This window comes from Candidozyma haemuli, assembly GCF_002926055.2.
Source record: "Candidozyma haemuli strain B11899 chromosome Unknown B_2014730914, whole genome shotgun sequence".
NCBI lineage: Eukaryota > Fungi > Ascomycota > Pichiomycetes > Serinales > Metschnikowiaceae > Candidozyma > Candidozyma haemuli.
The window spans coordinates 1,407,165-1,426,293 of record NW_020289902.1 but is presented as its reverse complement, the minus strand read 5'-3'; the positions used below and the strand labels follow the sequence as shown (position 1 = coordinate 1,426,293).

At 46.2% G+C, this 19,129-nt stretch overlaps 8 protein-coding genes across 8 annotated transcripts; 4 read left to right on the top strand and 4 right to left on the bottom strand. All coding sequences in view use genetic code 12, as the record gives it.

Annotated features, from left to right (window-relative positions):
- Positions 1-6: 6 nt before the first annotated feature.
- Positions 7-1,269, top strand: AAT21 (aspartate transaminase; the record flags this gene model as incomplete). Its single annotated transcript, XM_025485161.1, has 1 exon — positions 7-1,269. The coding sequence occupies one exon, from the start codon at positions 7-9 to the stop codon at positions 1,267-1,269; it is 1,263 nt and encodes a 420-aa protein (XP_025340092.1).
- Positions 1,270-4,487: 3,218 nt separating this feature from the next.
- GLC7 (type 1 serine/threonine-protein phosphatase catalytic subunit) lies at positions 4,488-5,474 on the bottom strand (the record flags this gene model as incomplete). Its single annotated transcript, XM_025485160.1, has 1 exon — positions 4,488-5,474. The coding sequence occupies one exon, from the start codon at positions 5,472-5,474 to the stop codon at positions 4,488-4,490; it is 987 nt and encodes a 328-aa protein (XP_025340091.1).
- A 1,705-nt stretch (positions 5,475-7,179) lies between these two features.
- CXQ85_001448 (uncharacterized protein) lies at positions 7,180-7,633 on the top strand (the record flags this gene model as incomplete). Its single annotated transcript, XM_025485159.1, has 2 exons — positions 7,180-7,548; positions 7,577-7,633. The coding sequence occupies 2 exons, from the start codon at positions 7,180-7,182 to the stop codon at positions 7,631-7,633; spliced, it is 426 nt and encodes a 141-aa protein (XP_025340090.1).
- Positions 7,634-7,778: 145 nt separating this feature from the next.
- On the bottom strand, positions 7,779-8,612 carry CXQ85_001447 (Signal recognition particle receptor subunit beta; the record flags this gene model as incomplete). Its single annotated transcript, XM_025485158.1, has 1 exon — positions 7,779-8,612. The coding sequence occupies one exon, from the start codon at positions 8,610-8,612 to the stop codon at positions 7,779-7,781; it is 834 nt and encodes a 277-aa protein (XP_025340089.1).
- Positions 8,613-8,767: 155 nt separating this feature from the next.
- On the bottom strand, positions 8,768-9,898 carry ARO2 (bifunctional chorismate synthase/riboflavin reductase [NAD(P)H]; the record flags this gene model as incomplete). Its single annotated transcript, XM_025485157.1, has 1 exon — positions 8,768-9,898. One exon carries the CDS (start codon positions 9,896-9,898, stop codon positions 8,768-8,770), a length of 1,131 nt encoding a protein of 376 aa, XP_025340088.1.
- A 1,811-nt stretch (positions 9,899-11,709) lies between these two features.
- On the top strand, positions 11,710-13,545 carry CXQ85_001445 (uncharacterized protein; the record flags this gene model as incomplete). Its single annotated transcript, XM_025485156.1, has 1 exon — positions 11,710-13,545. The coding sequence occupies one exon, from the start codon at positions 11,710-11,712 to the stop codon at positions 13,543-13,545; it is 1,836 nt and encodes a 611-aa protein (XP_025340087.1).
- Positions 13,546-14,600: 1,055 nt separating this feature from the next.
- On the top strand, positions 14,601-16,835 carry MNL1 (Mnl1p; the record flags this gene model as incomplete). The annotated part of the gene is made up of 1 exon (XM_025485155.1): positions 14,601-16,835. One exon carries the CDS (start codon positions 14,601-14,603, stop codon positions 16,833-16,835), a length of 2,235 nt encoding a protein of 744 aa, XP_025340086.1.
- Positions 16,836-17,023: 188 nt separating this feature from the next.
- On the bottom strand, positions 17,024-18,853 carry ACE2 (DNA-binding transcription factor; the record flags this gene model as incomplete). Its single annotated transcript, XM_025485154.1, has 1 exon — positions 17,024-18,853. The coding sequence occupies one exon, from the start codon at positions 18,851-18,853 to the stop codon at positions 17,024-17,026; it is 1,830 nt and encodes a 609-aa protein (XP_025340085.1).
- Between the last annotated feature and the right edge of the window lie 276 nt (positions 18,854-19,129).

The following is a 19,129-nucleotide window of genomic DNA, read 5'->3' as shown; positions in this document are numbered from 1 at the left end:
CCAATAATGTCAAAGTATTTCACTGAAGTCAAGGAATTGCCCCCAGACCCTCTTTTCGGTTTGAAGGCTCGTTACGTTGCCGACTCCCGTCTGGATAAAGTCGACTTGGGTATTGGTGCCTACAGAGACAACAACGGTAAGCCATGGATCTTGCCTGCTGTTAGAAAGGCAGAGAGGAAATTGATTGACCTGGATGGCTACAACCACGAGTACCTTCTGATTTCTGGGTATGAGCCATTTTTGGAGCAGAGTGCTAAGGTGATTTTGGGCGATGACTCCCTGGCCATCAAGGAAGGTGCTGTTGTTTCCCAGCAGTCCTTGTCCGGAACTGGTGCTTTGCATTTGGCTGGCGCTTTCTTGAAGCAATTCTACGCTGGCAACCACACCATCTACTTGTCGAAACCTACTTGGGCCAACCACAACCAGATTTTCACGTCATTGGGCTTCAAGGTCGACAACTACCCATACTGGGACGCCAAGAACAAGAAGTTGGACATTGACGGCTACCTTAATACCATCAAGTCTGCTCCTAAAGGCTCCATTTTCGTTTTGCACGCATGTGCCCACAATCCAACTGGTTTGGACCCTACAGCTGAACAATGGACTCAGATCTTGAAGACCATTGCCGAATACGACCACTTGCCTTTGTTCGACTCGGCCTACCAGGGTTTCGCTTCTGGTGACTTGGATAAGGACGCTGCTCCAATTAGAGAGGCTATCAAGGCTGGCACCATCACCTCTCCTATTCTCATTTGTCAATCGTTCGCTAAGAACGTTGGTATGTACGGTGAGCGTGTTGGCGCCATCCACGTTGTCTTGCCTCTTAGCGAGAACGCTAGCACGAGAGACCCATTGAAGCGTGCCATCAAGACCCAGTTGCAGAAGTTGACGCGGTCTGAGATCTCCAACCCTCCAGCCTACGGTGCTAAGATTGTCGCTACTATCCTTACGGATCAGGCTTTGAGACAGCAATGGCAGGAGGACCTTATCACCATGTCTTCTAGAATCATCTCCATGAGAAAGGAGTTGAGAAGACAATTGGAAGAGTTGGGAACTCCAGGTACCTGGGAACACATTACTAACCAGACCGGTATGTTCTCTTTCACCGGTTTGAGCGCCGACATGGTTGCTCGTTTGGAGAAGAACCACGGTGTTTACTTGGTGTCGTCTGGTAGAGCCTCTGTGGCTGGTTTGAATGAGCACAATGTGTCTAAGGTTGCCAAGGCCTTTGACGAGGTTATTAGACACTTTGCTAAGTCCAAGTTGTAAGGATTTGAGGGTAATACAGTTATATACTAATCGATATTCACGACCATTACAGAACAGTAGAGAGTGTATTTATTGATCTGACGGTATCAAGGTAGGCGAAGAAGCACAAAGAAGTATAGATTGAGTATTAGAAGAGAAGGATGTTTATTGGCCACATTAACATTGTGACTGTCTTATTGAGTTGTTGACCTGAAACTGGGTGCTGAGACCAAGTCTCTGATATCTATCTCCACAAAAAGCCCATTTTAGAGGTAAACAACATAGGATTTATACATGATATCAATCGTAAATGCCACTTTCCTCTTCCTTATTACATCTCTGTTGGGCACTCGCCACAACTATATCTACATCACTACAATGCCGCTAAACGGCCACACTTTTCACATATATGCATGTTTTTATTCTTTATTAATTAAAACCTCCAAGCATTTACTTTCTTCTGAAAGAGCAGCCCTCGGTCAACTTGGCCTTACCACCGGTTGGGGTGCACAAGACGGTGGAGCAGTTGTCACAGGTGACAGCGGTCTGTGCGTGGGAGAAGACAGTGGTGATGTTCAAGCAGCCCTGGCACTTGACGTCCATGAAATAGGATCTTGGGCCCTGCACCAACATCTTCTTCTTGTGTTTCTGAGCTTCAGTAGCTGGGTTTGGGTGCAACAAGTCTTGAACTAAAACCTGGATTGTTAGTATTGGGATGTTGAGAGGAGAGAAAACACGGCAACAGCCCTTGAACAGTCATTTCACGTATGTCATTTTCATGGAATCTTCATCGGGGACGTTTTTAGTGGGTCTTTTCGTTGGCGGATGGCGATTTCAAGGCTTCACCTGTGGAAGGGTGCAAGTTCGGGAAATTTTTCAAGAACACATGGACGTTTCTCGTGGAAGCCGGGCATGCCGTTTGGACGTGTTGATTCTCGTGGATTCGCTGGTTTCACATACCATTTTGAGTCTATTGAATGAGGAAGAGTTTTCACTTGAGAAGAAGTGATAATTTTTTCAAGGAAAGGCGGCTGCGAAGGGAGTTTTCGGCCTGTGTGCAGGTTTCTTGAAAGGTTTTTTTTTTGTATGGCACTCGAGTTTACCGCACTATTTGCACTTTGTATGGGGTTTTTTTAGCGTCTTGTGTGCGCAGCTGAGGCTCGAATGTGGGACAGTGATGGTGTGGAGGCACGGGTGTAGATGGGTCACGTGGTACTGTGACTGTCTTTTGGGAGTGGTCAGTGGGACATTTTGGGGAGGCAGGGGGGAGTGGAAAGGGTAGGGACGGGTATTGCCGGTTGGTAGGTGGTGGGAAGTGGCGGTGGGATGTGATTTGGGTGGAAATGGTGGAGGTGTGGGAGTATTGGGGTGGATAAAGAATGGCTGCGAAAAGTGGACCCAGAGGAGGTGGAAGGGAAGTTGAAGGGAGGACATGTAGTGGGGTTTTGCCACAGTATAGGGATGTAGTCGTTTAAGAGAATGGGTGAAAATGCTTTGGAAGGTATAGGGGAAGCCGAAGTTGTGTTGGGTGGGAGAAGCGGTCTACCTGAGACCTGTAGGGACCATGAGTGGAGGTGTGGGTGAACAAGACGTGCTCTATTTGACTTAGATACTAGGCAAAAGTTAAATGGAACTTATTTGCTTATCAAAGAGGTATTAAGAATTGTGCCATTTTGGTTCTTCTTCTTTAGTCAGCGTTCACGGAAGGTAGCAGGCAATAAGACTACATGAGGCTGTGGTACTACAAGGGTAAAGTAGATAGATCACAGACTCTAAATGCAAATGTGTTATTTTGTGTTTGGATTTTTCCCGATATATAACATGGTACATTTCATTGAAGAATTATTCTTGGGGATGCCACGGCTCTAATAAATAAAACTGGCAAGCTGTGGTCTCATATATATATATGATCTCACTACATAATTCATATCTTCTGGTAGCACCTATTTAGTGAAATAAAATAGGTATAAAATTTGACTCTAGCTTTAAGAGAAATAAAACAAAAAAATATCACTACTCGTCAAAGATCTTGAAATACGTCGAATCGCTTAGTAGGCTTCTTACTTGGCCCTCTAAGCTCGCAACATATCACGGGTCAACAAGGCCACCAGATGTATAAAATACTCAACTAGAATTATGTAACTTGAAAGATAATACAATTCCATCTTCCCCTACTTGTTTCCATTTTTGGTAGGTATAAGAAGAACTGGTACTTCTTTTAGCTACCCTCATTCATGCTCGTCTAAGTCCACTGGACGGACCATCAACACTCCTTAAAACACCCAAAAATACATTACTGACCCCTTTAAACCTTCTTTATAAACATTTGATGATATGGCCTGATGTGGCTAAATTTGGCGCTACTTCGTCGTCATCTCAGGCACATATCAATTCAAAACATAATAAACTAAAAAGTATAATAATATTGGCCATCCTTTCTCCAGACATTCTCGAACAGCAGCCAGCTCACCGTCCCGTCAGAACTTTCAGATCCAAATGGAGCCAAAAGACCTGGCAATCATCTCTTCACTGCGCTGCATGTACTTCACTATCAAGTGACTATATAAAATAGGGACTATATAAGATAGATAAGTATTAAGCTTTTGATTTCAGACCCGAGGAGATCCCCGACCTTAAACACACAATTCAAAATCTATATGGCTTTACTGACTTTTTGGAATTACGCAATGTGTGTGTGTTTCCGGTGGTATCTGGTCCCGGTCCGCTGTTTCAGGGGTTAAACGCTGACTCTAATGCTCTCTGCTCTTGCTCCTTCTCCTTTCAATCGACCAACAAATCGATCTTTGCACACGCTTCACAACAGCCCTATTTCAAAGTTATATACATTTGTCTCTGGCTGCAAGGTAGGAGGGGTGTAACTCTGGGCTGGCGACAGTTTCAAGTAGTGAGCAGCGAAAATCCAAAAAGCAAAAAATAAAAAAATTCTGACGTTCGTAAAATGGGATGCATGTAAAAGAATGACTGGATTAGTCTGGCATGCCTCTCTCAGTAGTGACGAGAAAGGCATTCGGCTAAAATACACGGCTTCTAATGGATAGAAGCCACAGCAGATAAAAAAATAGGAAAAACCAAGGAATAAAAAAAAGTAATGGAAATGGCAAGGTTTGGCGAAGCTCAATTCCGACATCGTGAAAACATCATCATCAATCTTGCAACGAGTGGCCCCCCGGGGTATTTCTCTCAATGAGAAACAATTAAGGGGCAGTGAGACACGTCACTTATTTGGAGCCACGCTTTGCTTTCCTTGGAGGAGTCACCGGTCTGTTGTTACCGACGCTGTTTGGAGGAGGGTACCTAGGTCTTTTGTCTGCTGGTTTCAAGATTTGGAAAGAGCATAGTAAGCTCTCGTCCACGCTCATCATAGCACCCGCATTGTCAAACTCACCACAGTAGTTTGGAGCGGAGAACAAAGTGACCAACTGTCTCTTGGAGAAGAATTCGTAACCATCTTCCACAACCTGGTGGGCTCTGCATATCAAATCCATATCGTGTTTTTGAAGGAAACGAGACACAACATCGGGACCGAAGGTAAAAGAAACACCACGGTCGTTTTCGGACCAGCCGGCAATGTCCTTGTCGGGGTCGGACCACAACAAGTCACAGAGCAAGCCCACGTCAGGAATGTCGGTGGGTCTCATGACTCTTCTGATTTGCTCCATGGAGTTTAAGTCGGGCGACAAGCCTCCGTGCATGGTGAAGATCTTCTCGTCTATGATGGCGGCGATGGGCAAGCAGTTGAAACAGTCGGTGAAGGTCTTCCACAACTTGATGTTGTACCTTCTCTTGCACTCGTCGTAGAAACCGTAGATACGGTTGATGGACGCACACTCGTGGTTACCTCTCAAGATGAAAAAGTTCTCTGGGTACTTGATCTTGTACGCCAACAAGAGACAGATGGTCTCCAAGGACTGCTTGCCTCTGTCGACATAGTCACCAAGGAAAAGGTAGTTGGCCTCAGGAGGGAACCCGCCATACTCAAAGAGACGCAATAGGTCATAGTACTGGCCGTGGATATCACCACAGATCTTGATGGGCGCCTCCAACTCTAACAAAATGGGCTGCTGGATGAAGATTTCTCTGGCCTTGGTGCACAAGTACCGGATTTCATGTTCAAGGAGGGTCACTTGCTTTCCGGGCCTAGACCCTCTCACCTCCAACAATCTATCGACGATGGAATCGATATCAGCTTCCTGATGTTCAGCCATGGGAAGGAATTATGTGTAAATGTGAAAAAAAGGTGAAAAGTGTGAAAACTTGGTGGAACCTTCGGATGTTTATGTGGGAGGACAAAAGGCAGGTGTAATTAAAGGAATAAAAAAAAAAAGGATGAAAGGCAAGGGGGAAAAAAAAAGGCGACGCTGGCTGACTTGGTGGAAGGGAGGACGGCAGGCGAAGACTTTTTTTAATAAGGGGGATCCTTTTTGGAGGTGGATTTGTGGAAGGGTGGTGGGTTTTGCCAGGAGAAGATGAAGAAGTAAAAGAAGGAATTTTTAAGAAAAAGGTGGTCTCAGCGAGAGGGAAGGCAAAAAAAAAAAAAAAAAAAAAAAAAAAAAAAAAAATACAACTATACAGAGAAAAAAACACTATAATGAGGGAGAAAAAAATATACAAATGTATGGCATTTTTTTGGGCAGTGTGTATTGACAGCGCACTTTTTGTACGCCCAAGGGGTGAACGAGGCGCGACATTTTTGCAGTTGCCGGTCACGTGATGCCCCTACAAATTGGCTCTTAGCGGACCAACAACAACATCTATGAAAGTTTCGAGTCCATATTCGTGTTCAGCGACCCCAATTGAGTACCCCTAGGCATTAATTTAGTCAAAAGTCTGCCGGTTTTTGTCTTTTGGCGGAGGGTATAGACTGCTGAGGTAAGTGTCCGGATAAGAGAGGTGCGGATAAGAGAGGTGTGGGTTTGTAAGAGCCAGGCATGGGACGTGCCAGAAACGTGTAGCCAGGCTGTTTTAGGTACTCTGGGGTCGCCAGTAGGCGATCTTCAATGGAATTTCATGTTTTTGAAGGGTAAACACTTGTAGACTATTGAAGGCTTGCAAAAAGGATGGGCTATTTTTCGCAACCATTTCTGGAGCAACCAAACGAGCCTCGGCACGCGCCAAAGAAAAGGCGTCGTTTCAAGGCCAGGCCAAAAGCAAGGAAAAATAAAGATACATCTTAAAAAGCAATTAAAACGTCTTTCTAAAGGGTCTTTAAAAAATTAAGAGAATTTCTCTCAATTCCCCCTTAAACGTCCATAGTTAAGGCGAACCCTAAATTGGTTTACCCGCCTTATCGCCTCATTCTCGTCATGCGCCTTTTCCTTTTAGTGAGTGAAATCGACGTGATCCGCTTGCGGCGCGGCAGCCATCCGCGCGACATTTCCGCGACATTGCTTGGGCAAACCACCTTTTTATGATTTTTCTTGTTTTGACTCACCAATGTAGAAAATGTCACGTGCTCAGCCTCCCCAAACCCGCCCCATTACCGTGAATCCCTATACTTAAGCAAGCTTCTTGGAACTCAGAAAGGGCTAAAAATAGAACCGCCCTTTCCCAACTCACCGCCTTCACTACCAGAATCCAAGCAAAAGCAACCATCGAGCCCGGGATCATGGGCCCTTCTTCGCGTGACTGCAAACCCGGCTACCCGGAGCAAGTCATATGTAAACACAACAAAGAGTATATGGGTGCAAAAAAAAAAAAAAAAAAAAAAAGACCTGACTGGTCACCTAAATCAGCCTTCTCCTTCTCCTTCTCCCTCCCTAATTGCCTCTCTTTCATCTCTTATTCCCGCTGGTTTCCACCCGCGTTGCTCCGGTTTGCACAATGTTCACATTCAAGCTTCATCTTCACATTCAGCTACTCTCCACAATTCACCCTTCACATCCGTACATCTAACGACTCCCAGTCTTATCTATGAGCCAACCGCCGTTCCCCAACGAGTACAATAAACGTCTCGTAGGAGCAGCTGACGAAAAAGCATGTGTGGTGTGTTACAAGCCCACGCAGACGGTGCTTTTGGCGGCGAACAAAGCTGACTTTTTCTATATCTGTGCTGCTCATCTCAAGGATGTGTCTTTTGCATCACCAGTGCATCCTGAAAGGTATAACGAGTTGTTAGAACAACGGAAGACTCAGGAAAAAAGTCTTGTTCAGGCTCGTGAACAGGTGGAGCTTAATAAACCGTACGCTTGGGATAAGCTCGTGAGCTGGGGTAAGAAGAAAGATAAGGACGAGGATACCAAGGACGATAAGGATAAGCCCAAGAAGTCGTATGAATCACACGTGCTGCATCTCGAACAAGTCAAGAAAGAACTCGGAGAGACAAACGACCAGATCGCTGCGTTTGACTTCAAATGCTTCAAATTAGATAAGAACATGTACAAGGCTCGAGTCAACAGCCATATCCAGGCTCGGGTCCGGTCTGCCCGGCAAAAAGAGATGCAAAACCCGTCCTACTTCCCGTCGGTGCCCACTGGAACGCCGCAAAAACCGTGATTCTATTCGTATTCGTGTTACATGCCGCCGTAGTTCATGGCCTTCTCGTCGAACCAGTTCTGCCAGTTCAGTAGCTTGTTCTTGAGCGCTGATCCGCCAATGAACTCCATGTTGCCTTCCAAACGCTCGAACTTGAACGCTGTTGAACGGCCCATGAGCGACTTCCAGAACTCTTTGGTTGACTCTTCCTTGGAGAAGCCTTCCTCCTCGTCATCGTTATCGATCCCTGAACCGCCACGAGCCAGGCCCTTGGCACTGAGCTCCTCCTGAACAAGCTTAGAAACTTCCTCTTCAATCAAACTTTTCACCTTAAACACCGGCTTCGTGTCGAACAAGTCTTGCTTGTTAATAGCGAAAAGATAGTCCACTCCCATAGGAGTCTTCTCTGTAATGCTCAACAAATCATATAAAAACTTAGCAATAGCAGCAACCTTGCCTTCCTGGCCAAGACTCTGACTGGAAGAGTCAATGACAAAAATCACCCCCTTGAGGTTTTTCACCGTCACGTCTTCAATGATCAACTTACGCAAAAGCTGCGAGTACTTCAAATGACCAGGCCAATCCACAAACTGAAAGTCTTTCAGAATGGCTGGATTACTAAAAGGAATTGAGATCTTCCCGTAATTAGGTTCAAGCGAAGAAACCGTGTTCACCTGCTGGCTTCCATCTTGCAACTTATAGAAAAGTGACGTTTTACCTGCTCCATTGGCTCCAACAACCAAGAACGTAGGCTTATGGTATTGGGATTTGACTTTTCCTGCAGTGACCTTCTTTCCTTGAAGAGTGAAAACCACCAAAAAAATAGCAAGCCCTAGCACTGCTGTGGCTAGAATGAGCTGTACTGAATCCATGATAGTGCTTTAACGTTGGATTTCAAGCGAAGTGGTCTGCGAAGAACCAGAGCTGCACCCGTACACCATTTTGCACCCAATCCATATACCCATTCACCACCTCTACAACTGTTTCTCCTCTACTTTCATTTTATTTTCCTTTTCTTCTATTTACACTAGGCGACGATCGAACGACCGTACTCTCTGGCCTTTTGCATCAACAACTGGTCAACAAGCACCAACGCAGCCATGGACTCCACAATAGGCACAGCTCTAGGAGTCACAGATGGATCGTGTCTACCCTTGGCAGCCAAAACACCGTCTTTGCCTTCGTAGGTGGCGGTTGGCTGTTCCTGGGAAATGGTGGCAGCAGACTTGAAGGCCACAGAGAAGTAGATGTTCTCACCGTTGGAGATACCGCCCTGGACACCACCAGAGTTGTTAGTTTTCGTTCTCAATCTCTGGGAATCGTCACAGAAGTGGAAAGCATCGTTGTGAGCAGAACCTGGGATCTTGGTACCGTTGAAACCAGAGCCAAACTCGAAGCCCTTGGTGGCAGGCAACGACATCATGGCATGGGCCAAAGTAGCCTCCAACTTATCGAAACAAGGCTCACCAAGACCAATAGGACAGTTTCTAATGACACACGTAACCACGCCGCCAATAGAGTCCTTGGCGTCTCTGTACTTTTCAATCACTTTGACCATCTCCTCTCTGACAGAAGCATCTGGACATCTCACAGGACCCACGTCGTCAACCTGGTCTCTAGTAATCGTATTCAACACGTTCTGGAACACCTCGTTCTGTGGGTTTCTGTCCATGGCAACCTCGCCAATCGAAGACACGAAAGCGACAATCTCCACGCCATTAGCCTTGGCCAAGATCTTCTCAGCAATGGCTCCAGCAGCAACACGGCCAATGGTCTCTCTAGCAGACGACCTGCCGCCGCCAGAAGCAGACTTGACTCCGTATTTCTGGATATAAGTGTAGTCAGCATGGGATGGTCTGGGGTACAAGTCCATCTCTGAGTAGTCATGAGGTCTGTGGTCCTCGTTGTGAACCAACATGCCAATAGGCGTGCCCAACGTCTTGCCGTACTCTGTACCCGACTGGATGTGGACCTGGTCCTTTTCGTTTCTGGGCGTGGAGAGTTTGCTCTGGCCTGGTCTTCTTCGACTCAACTGGGGCTGGATGTCTGCCTCTGTCAACTCCATGCCTGGAGGACATCCGTCGACGATACAGCCAACAGACTTGCAGTGGGATTCACCGTAGGTGGTGACTCTGAAGATATTTCCAAAAGTGGACATTAGAAGGACTTTTGGTGGTGACTTTTGGTGATTAGTGAAGGTTGAAAATTGACTTCTTTTTTTTTTTTTTTTTTTCGCATACTATCTTTATCAGCGTCGCACTGACTCATGAGACGCATGAACGTGGATGGGTAGGGTCAAGGAAGAGGCAGAAGTGTTATTTGATGGTTTTTGGTGTTTTTATGGTCTTTTTGGGTGGATGTTTAGGGGTTTGGAAATTGGGGGAATTTCGAAGGAGTCGGCGTGGACTGGATGGTCCCTTTAGTGTCTGGCTGTCTATGTGTCTCAGTGGTGACTAATCAGGGCCATTATGGGACCACTCGAGGTTAGGGTATTCCTGGTTTTTTCTGTTCTTGCTTGATTTGTGCTTTTAAGAGGGTTTTGTTGATTGCAAGGAATTCTTCGTTTCATGGACTTGATAAGGTTGCTGGTGGAGGTGGTGTGGGCTCGTAATGGCTGCAAAATGGCATGGTCCTGTTCGTCTTTCTACCATCGCTGGCAGCATATCGTTAGAAAGAGGTGAAATAGATAAGTTTGCTTGAATGATAAAGTGGCGAAATTGGAAGAAAACTAATTCATCTCTTTTCTAGTTCCGTATTGTTTTATAGTGTCTCGCTAGGGTCAACGTTACTCTATCTTCACATACTATATCTAATATTGTTCTAATATTGCTCTCTTTTATATCTTTCTCTTAACAAAAGCATGTCTTCAATTTTCTCTCTTCTTCTCTTCTTATTCACCTGTGGTCTATAGGAGCCCACCTTTAGTATCCAAGTACGACTCACTAAAACTATATCTCACTCAATGAGCCAGTCGTTGAGAGTTATTCACAACCGGTGGCTCGCCTATAACTTTAGTCATCGTTTTATTTCCATTCTACTTCATTGTAATATTCATGGCAACACCTACTGTTCTGTACTGACAGTCTAACTGTCCTTGTCGCTCTTCCAATCCGATACCATAATCATACTACCAAATCTAATCCCCACTACCCCCACTCTCGTAAATCGACATCAACTACGCTAAACAACCTCCTAAGGCAACACTAAGCCCACGATTTACCCTAACTACACCTCTCCCCGTGCTTTGTCTATCAATCCATGGTGGCTTATTGCATCGGTTCACCATCAACGCCCCAAACACCAAAAAAGGCCTCCACCAAACAAAAAGGCGGCCATATTCCATGGTCCCATTCACCCAAACATCCCTAACAACAAATCAAAGTACATTCCTCAAAACTGCTATTTTCGTAGCCAAAACAGTTTACACGATTTGCACGACATCAAGAAATCTACCTTAAAAGTGCGAATTTGCAACCATTTCTCCACATACTACGAATTCCATAAACCTACAAGCACCAACTTCACATAGAAAAACAGAAAAACTCAAATACCCAAATACCTCTTCCTTTCTCTTTTCACATCCTAAAAAGAGAACCCCTCCAAAGACAAAGAATATTCCAAAGACAGAATATAGACCGCTCTGGCCTGAGGCCAGACCAGTCGTCTTATCTGCCATCAACCGCCTCTTCCACATCACCCAATCACATCAACCTTCCCCCTATTGTACCCATTTCATTCTCTTCTGCAAACACCCAACGGCACATTCCACAACAAAAGCCCCCCACAGGCTAAACCTTTTTCTTATTGTGGGTCACTGTTGGGGGAAACAATGCGTGTAATGATGCTCGATTGGGAAAAACGTAAACACCACTTCCCAGCTACATCTTCACTCGGAACATGACGAGAAGTCCTGGCTGGAGATTCAAACTAAAAAGAGCTGGATATCTCTTACTACACCATTCTACCTAAATGCTTCTTTGGGCTCTAGCGTTTGTGCTTGTGCCTTGCTGGGCGCAATGGGCTACCTTCTACTCTTTCACTGAGGGTAAGGTGTATATGAGGTTGAAGAACGATGATATAGTGCCATTGAACTTCTCCATCACGGGGTTCAATGACCTAGAGAAGTTTTCCAAATATTCGCTGAAACAGCTTGATATTACTGCTGGCCTGAGTCTAGATGCTATAGCACAGCCGCCAGAGAACTCGACCGTGTTCCTATATAAGGATGGGTTGTATGCGTTCAAGGCATTGGACCAGGAAACCGCTTATGATGTTTGTGGGGATGGGATATTCCAGCTTTTGAGTTATAAGCTGGAGAAGAACGAATGGAGTCCAGCAACAGAGAACATGACGTTTGCTGACGTTTCAGATATTTCGTATTACGAGGGTTCTTCTATTTTGACGAATCCAGATTCTGACGATATCTATATCTACGGAGGCAAGTGTCCATCTAGTGGCGTGGCCACGGATCGTCTTCTTTCATATAATATGGAGACTTCGAGCTTTTCCAATATCACCACTTCTACCAAACCACACGGCTTCTTTGGTGCTGCTAGCCAGTGGGCACCAAACCCACAGAACTCGTTGGTTGTGGGTGGCAGATCGAACGACGGTTGGCTCAACATGTACCAATTGGCTACATGGAATTACGATTCGGGCTGGTCGTTCCAGGCGGTCCAGAAGAACGACTCGTTTAGTGTCAATTCCAGAATCAATGCTTTATTGTTACCTATATTTTCGCCATTGGCAGACAATACGACATCGACGTTTGAAAACACTTACAAACCACATTCGATGATTCTTATTGGTGGTAATGACTCCAAGGGTGCTGCAAGTCCTCAATGGGCTAAATTGAAGGTGGATGCAAACACTTGGGCTTGGGAAACTGTCGAAACAGATATCAAAGTGGACGATGTTCTTGGTGGAGCAGTGCTTTTTGAGACGCTTGTTTTGGTCAGAGACAGTGGCAGCAAGAAGAGAGGCGACTCTGGATACACTGTTGAGCTCTACGATATTGCAAACAACTTCCAACAAGTAAAGTCCTTGGCTGATAATACCAAGAAAACTGAAAGTTCCGATAAAGGTACCACTTCCACTACACAGAAAGCTCTCATAGGTACCTTAGTGCCTGTTGCTGCTCTTGCCATGGCAGCAGCTGTTGGTGTGTTCCTTTGGAAACGTAAGGGCACAAGTGAGCCAGAACGTGAAAGTGTTCTTGATGCATTTGACTACCAGCTTGGCCATTTCCGTACCAGATCAGATTTACCTTCAGATATTCCACATCCAGAATACCACCGTCGTTTATCCACAAGCAGTGAGTCTACGCTAGAAGCGGCGTCCATTGACTCTTGGGTAAAGAAGAGGCAAGAATACGATTCAAAGAGACAACGCACAGTAAGAAGACACAGTTTCCTTGGGCTGAATGAAACACTTAATAACCATCCTGAGGTTGTGGATGACGAAGAGTCGGTGACTTCTGTATACCCAGAGATGAGCCAACTCGATCCCAAACCAGCCGTTCCAGCTCGTGTTCACCAGCTTCGAAAGAGTTTCTCATATAGCACTACACCGCCTACACTGCCTGGACTCAGGAAGAGCACACAAAAGGGCGGATACATGGGAATCTCTGATTTCCAGGCAGAAGATAAGGAAGAGGAAGAAGCAGACGGTTCGTCTTGTGATGAAGGCATGGATGTGCAAGTGTTGGTGAGTTCCAAGAGGAAGAGTGTGCTACGGGTAGTGAACCCTGATCTGCAAAGCCAGGACGAAGACGATTCAATACGGCAGCGGACGCCGTCGAAATGATGTAATAGTATAGTTAACAAGACCACTACGGAGTGGCATATGTACCAATACCAATTAGAGTTACGGAGCCAAGGAGCCTGTGAAGACTAAATGTCGTAGAGAAGTAGCACAAAATCAACCCAGATCTAAAAATGGATATACCTGGAAGAATTGAAGGAAGGATCCGAAAATCCAAATGACCTTCTTTTGGCATGGAACACTCGTGGTACCTGGAGGCCACGGAATTTGGACCATCTTGACCTTCGATGGTCCAACCAGTGGCGTGGCTAAACGCTTCGCATTTTGCAGCCATTTCTTCCGAGCCCCAGGCGACGAGAAGGTCCAACAATACCTCCTAAACACATCAAAAAACAAAAAACCAACCACCCCTTCCATCCCCTCCCAAGTATAAATACCCCCTAAATCCCCCTTGTTTTTTTTCCCCTTCGTTTTTTCCCACAGCCCCAGTCCTCCTCCTCGCCTCGCCACAGCCGTAGAGATAAGAAGCTGTGGGGCCACAACGGAACCGTCACGAGCCAGCGTCCGCCCGTCACAAGCACTGGCAGGGAAATGTAACGAAACGAAAAGAAAGAACTATGATTTTTTCAGCATACTGCTTTCTTCAGGTGCCCCAAGCGTGCACTCCTTACTAACTCTTTCCTTCTTCCTCTTTCTTATCTGCCTAGGCCAGACCTGCCACCTCAACCAACCACCGCCAGAGGTCCATACCTCTACACAGTTGGACCAAATTGCACAAAAAAAAAAAGTCAAACCCAATTTCACCAAGTCCATGGCATTGCCAGATTTGCTTCTACTTTCCCTTTCCATTCGATAATTATATTATTTTTGCCAGACCCCCAGTTCTCAGCCCACCCAGATATCCCACCGTTCGTCCTGTGCTTTTCTTCCTGCACTATCAACAGCGGGCCCCAGAAAACCTTTCCTCAACTGTCTAACCACCTCCACCAGCCCCCCCACGGTGATTCGGTCTTTTACGCCGTTCAGCCTTCTTTTTCATGCCCTTGCTCTTGCCCTGCTACTAGTGGAATATAAGATACAAGACAGACGTTTTCTTTATGAACGGCAATACAGCCTCTCCTGAGGGTGTCTACTACCGAGAAGACCATCCGGAGGCACCGAACTCGGGTGCTTCGAGGCACGCCACATCAACTGACGACTTTGATCCACATATCACTGGCGGCACGGCCCCAGATCATGCCCAGGCTGTGTTTGACTCGAAAATGCCCCAGAACGACTTTAACGGTATGCCTTCTTTCCAACAAGACCTGGGCCTAATGCTACAAATGGATAGCCCGTCCCAAGACTACCTCAACTGGAATATGCCTGGTGCGTTTAGACAAGACGCTATGGATATGGACCAGTCGCCAGTGATGGAAAACGGCATGTACGTGGACTCCAATACGGGTCTAGGTGATCCGCTCCGTGAAGACGACGGCTCATTCATGCAATTCGTGAAAGAACAGAACGCTCAGCGCCTAGAAAACTCTGGTTTCCCTGATAATACCCAGAACGACTTTAATATCGACCTGCTTTCCCAGCAGCAGCATCACCAGCATAGTAACCCTTCCTCCAGCCACACCAAATTTGAAGACTCCACGCCGGCAAACTTCGACCACGATAATCCTTCGACGTATGGCGACGCTTACGGTGATATGGACGGCGGTCTTATGGACGAAAACACTGCTTTTGAAAGCGGCATCAGCCCAGCTAAGGCTTTCGGTAGTTTAGTGGATGAAAGTCCGCACGCCGAAGCCAGCAGTGTTGATGCTTTCAGCTCTATTGCAAACAAAACCCCTGAAGCCGACGATCATAGCCATCCAGCCCGTTCTCGTCGCAACACGCAAAGCCATCGAACTTCTATTCTGGCTGTAGGAGCCGATTTCCTGCCATTGACTACAACCACCTCACTTACACCGTCCATGAACTCGGTGTATTCGGCACAGGCTTCCTTCTTCTCGGCCAACCAATTCCACCGCTCGCTGTTTGAACAGCCACCTTCGCTGATCCATAGACCATCGTTTGACGTATACCCCCGCGGGCGTGTGTCGCTAGATAGCCAGGGTTCCAGCATTAATCCCCCATCCCGTAACCCTAGGTCGTTCTCGAGCTATATTCCATTCATGGGCGAGCGTGACAGAGATAGAAAACAACAGCTGCCTGACTGGGGCCAACAGCAGCACCAACAACCGCAGCAGCCAAGACATCTTATACGGAGCATTTTCAAATCTAATAACGAACAACCTGAAGATGATCCTGCGCCATTTTTAGCAGACGTTCTTGTGGATCAAGACGAAGATGGCGACATGCATCAGGATACTGCTGAAAACCCGGTGCCATCAAAAAAGGCCAAGCGTACTCGTATGAATTTATTCAACAGATTCAAGACTGGAAAAAATCAGCCACTAGAACCCCAGCCAGAGCTTGTGAAACAGGAAACGCATAGTTCAGTGGCCTCAAGCGAAAGAGATGATAGTTCTCATCAGAATTCAAGTGTGGTACAACACTCATTGCAGAACTCCGTGAAGACAGCCAACTCTTCCAATCTGGGCAATGTTCAGATGGTCGACGCTCAGCCGCCTCCGGAACCTGATTATGCATCTTTATTTGAGAACATGGGCAAAAGAAGGCTAGGAGGAATGAAAAATAAGAAACCAACAGTAAAACAGGAACCGGATTCTGGAATTGGATCGTCTGTTTCAGCTACAGAGAAGTCATCGTTGAATCATGCTAACCGTCTGAGTGCCGAACAGTCGGGCGACTCTCGTCTGGCGAATAGTGTTTCACTCTCACAGCATTCGTCGATTTCTGAAGAGTTTGCTGCCGCAGGGGCTTCACTGTCTTTTGCCAATGCATCAAAGAGAATATTGGGGCTGAGACTACTAAAAAAGAAAGCACAGCATGCCAAGGCAGAGGCTCAACAGTCCGATGTTGTTGAGATCGATTTACAATCGCTTGACCTTCCGCCCGACACTGAAATTGTGCCTACAATCAACCCCAAGGTCCGTACCAGAGGACGTAAGGAGAACAAAGCCGCCGACATGGTGGATCTGTCTAAAATTTTCGTTTGTACATATTGTTTGAGGAGATTCAAAAGACAGGAGCATTTGAAGAGGCACTTTAGGTCACTTCACACTACAGAGAAGCCATATGAGTGCCCGACGTGCCAAAAGAAATTCAGCCGAACTGATAACCTCAATCAACACATCAAGGTACACAAGCAGGAGGAAGAAGAAGCGGCAGCCCGTGCAGCTGGAATCATCAAGGAGGAAGATTATGATGCCGTAGCATGATTAAACGCATATAAGGTAATGGATACAATTTGGAACTTAAGGACCCGGATATTGATTAACCTATAAAGTAAAAACAAGGAGTGGTTTAAAGCACATGAAATAACGAAAACGCCAAAAAGAAGAAAATGAATGTCAGTCGAAGTAAAAAAACAATAGGAAGAAAAGTATGCTTCTTCAAGAATCGTACACTAATGTTCCTGTTTGAACCCTAGGTCCTCATTAAGACGGTTAGAAGTGAGTCCATCCAAGACAGCTTCACCACGTCTAAGCTTAGTAGGACTTGGTTTTGAAATGCCCTTGGAAGAACCACCCAAATCAGTCTCTGTGCCTTTCTGGCAAATGCCCTTGGCCAAATGCCTTTTGTAGCCCTCCACACGAGTAAACTCCTTACCACAGCTGCATTTACAATGCTTTGTTACCAAATGTGACTTGATATGTCTGTTAAGATCATGTTGACGAACAAATGACTTAGGACAGTAGCTGCAAGTGAAAGGACGATCACTCAAGTGAGTCTGGATATGAGAACGAACATTGTATCTTCTTGTGAACTTCTTGTTGCATCCTTCGTAGGTACAAGTAAAGATCTTATCTTCATCAGGGCCCACCCAGTATCTGTCGAGCTCACCAGGTGGAAGAAGAGAAGTCTTTTTGATGACTTTTTTAGGAGAAAGCTCTTGGATGGCTTTACGTACATCAGACGTGGCCTTGGAGTTTGGCGAGATAATTGGACTCCATTCGAGGGTAATCTTGTTCTTGCTGGGCGTAAATGGAGTAGTGGAGTTTTTAAGAGGCGTAAGCTGGACAATTGTCTCGTTCACGTCAGTAACCGTTTCGTCAGGACAAGTATCGTTAGCAGTACGGTTTTGCCTTAGAGGAGACGATTTAAGCGATCTTGGTTCCGTGGTATTACGGAATGGCAGTGACTGGAAAGGCAGCGACTTGACAGAAGGCTCCAGGTAGTAGTTTTCAGAGTTTTCAGTGCCGTCAGAGAAGAACTGTGGATTACAGAAATTCTTCTTATTGTTAAAAGGCAGACTGTTAACTGAAGGCGCCTGCGGTGGAGCCATTCGTTGCGGTGACAGGTACATGTGGTTGATATGAGCCTGCGGTAGAGCAGGACTGGCAGGTTCAGGCGACGAGTAGTCATTGACGCTATCGGTCTGGCTTCCTGGCGGCGGAAGGTAAACGTTCATGTTCATATTCATGTTCATGTTCATGTCCATGTCCAAGTTAGGGTCTATGTCAGGATGATGCTGGTGGTGGTCTTGAGGACCACGAAGAGGGCTCTTACGTCTTGGAGCCGCCGGCTGGTTAACAGGAATTGGCACATACTTGGGCTTTCGCAGAGGACTGCTTTCTAGAAGAGACTCAATTTCCTCTGGATATGGTTCGGCGCCTTCTTTGGCCAGAATATGGATAGGCTGGCTCACCGAGGGCATCTTCTTCAAGTAGTCAAGCGCAAAGTCCTCGTCTTCAGGGTCAGGAGGAAACTTGTACTGTTTAGGTGTTGCTCCAGTGACAATGAAGTCGTCTTCTTTCTGCTTAGGCGGTTTCACCTCGTTATACTCATCGTCTTCATTAATGTGAATAGGCTTACATGCCTCTAATGGCTGCGAAAAGTTGAAATCTAGGTGATCATTAGACATGGGTGGCGGAGCCTTCTTCCTGGCTAGCTGCACCGGCAGTATCGACGTTGTAGCCTCCAGCGGCACCCTCAGGTGCTTGAGAAACTCATTATTCATGCCATTGATCGAAAGCTCTCTGTTATGGTCAGCATAGCCAAAGATGGCAGTACCACTGGGCTTCTTGGAGTGTTTAAATGGAGATGTCAACCCATGCGGTATGTGGGCAGGCTGGACAGGCCCCGAAGGCACATCCAAGTCCTGGAGGGTGGTCAATGCTTCATTGAAAAGGTTATCGAAGTTCTTGTATTCGGAGAAGTACTGGCTGAACTCTTCCTCTGGAGCAGGCGTACGAGGCTTCGGAGCGAAGCTGATTTCGTCCCAGTAGGGATCCATGGCAAGGCTGGGGAACAGATGATCTTATGGGGATGGGATGGAAAAGGGAAAAACGGTGGTTTGGAAAAAAATGGAACAAATGGATGTGTTTTGCAGCCAATGGTTATAGATGGCTTCGACCGAAGAAAAAGAAGTTGTTGTTGGGAGCAAAGATTTGAGAAATCGAGCAAGACGGGAAGAACGCAAGTGTGGGCGGGATTGCTAGATCGATAATCTCTTCCTAATTGAGCTGTTTTCACCATTGGCACTTTAAATCAGTGATCATTGAAAGGTGTT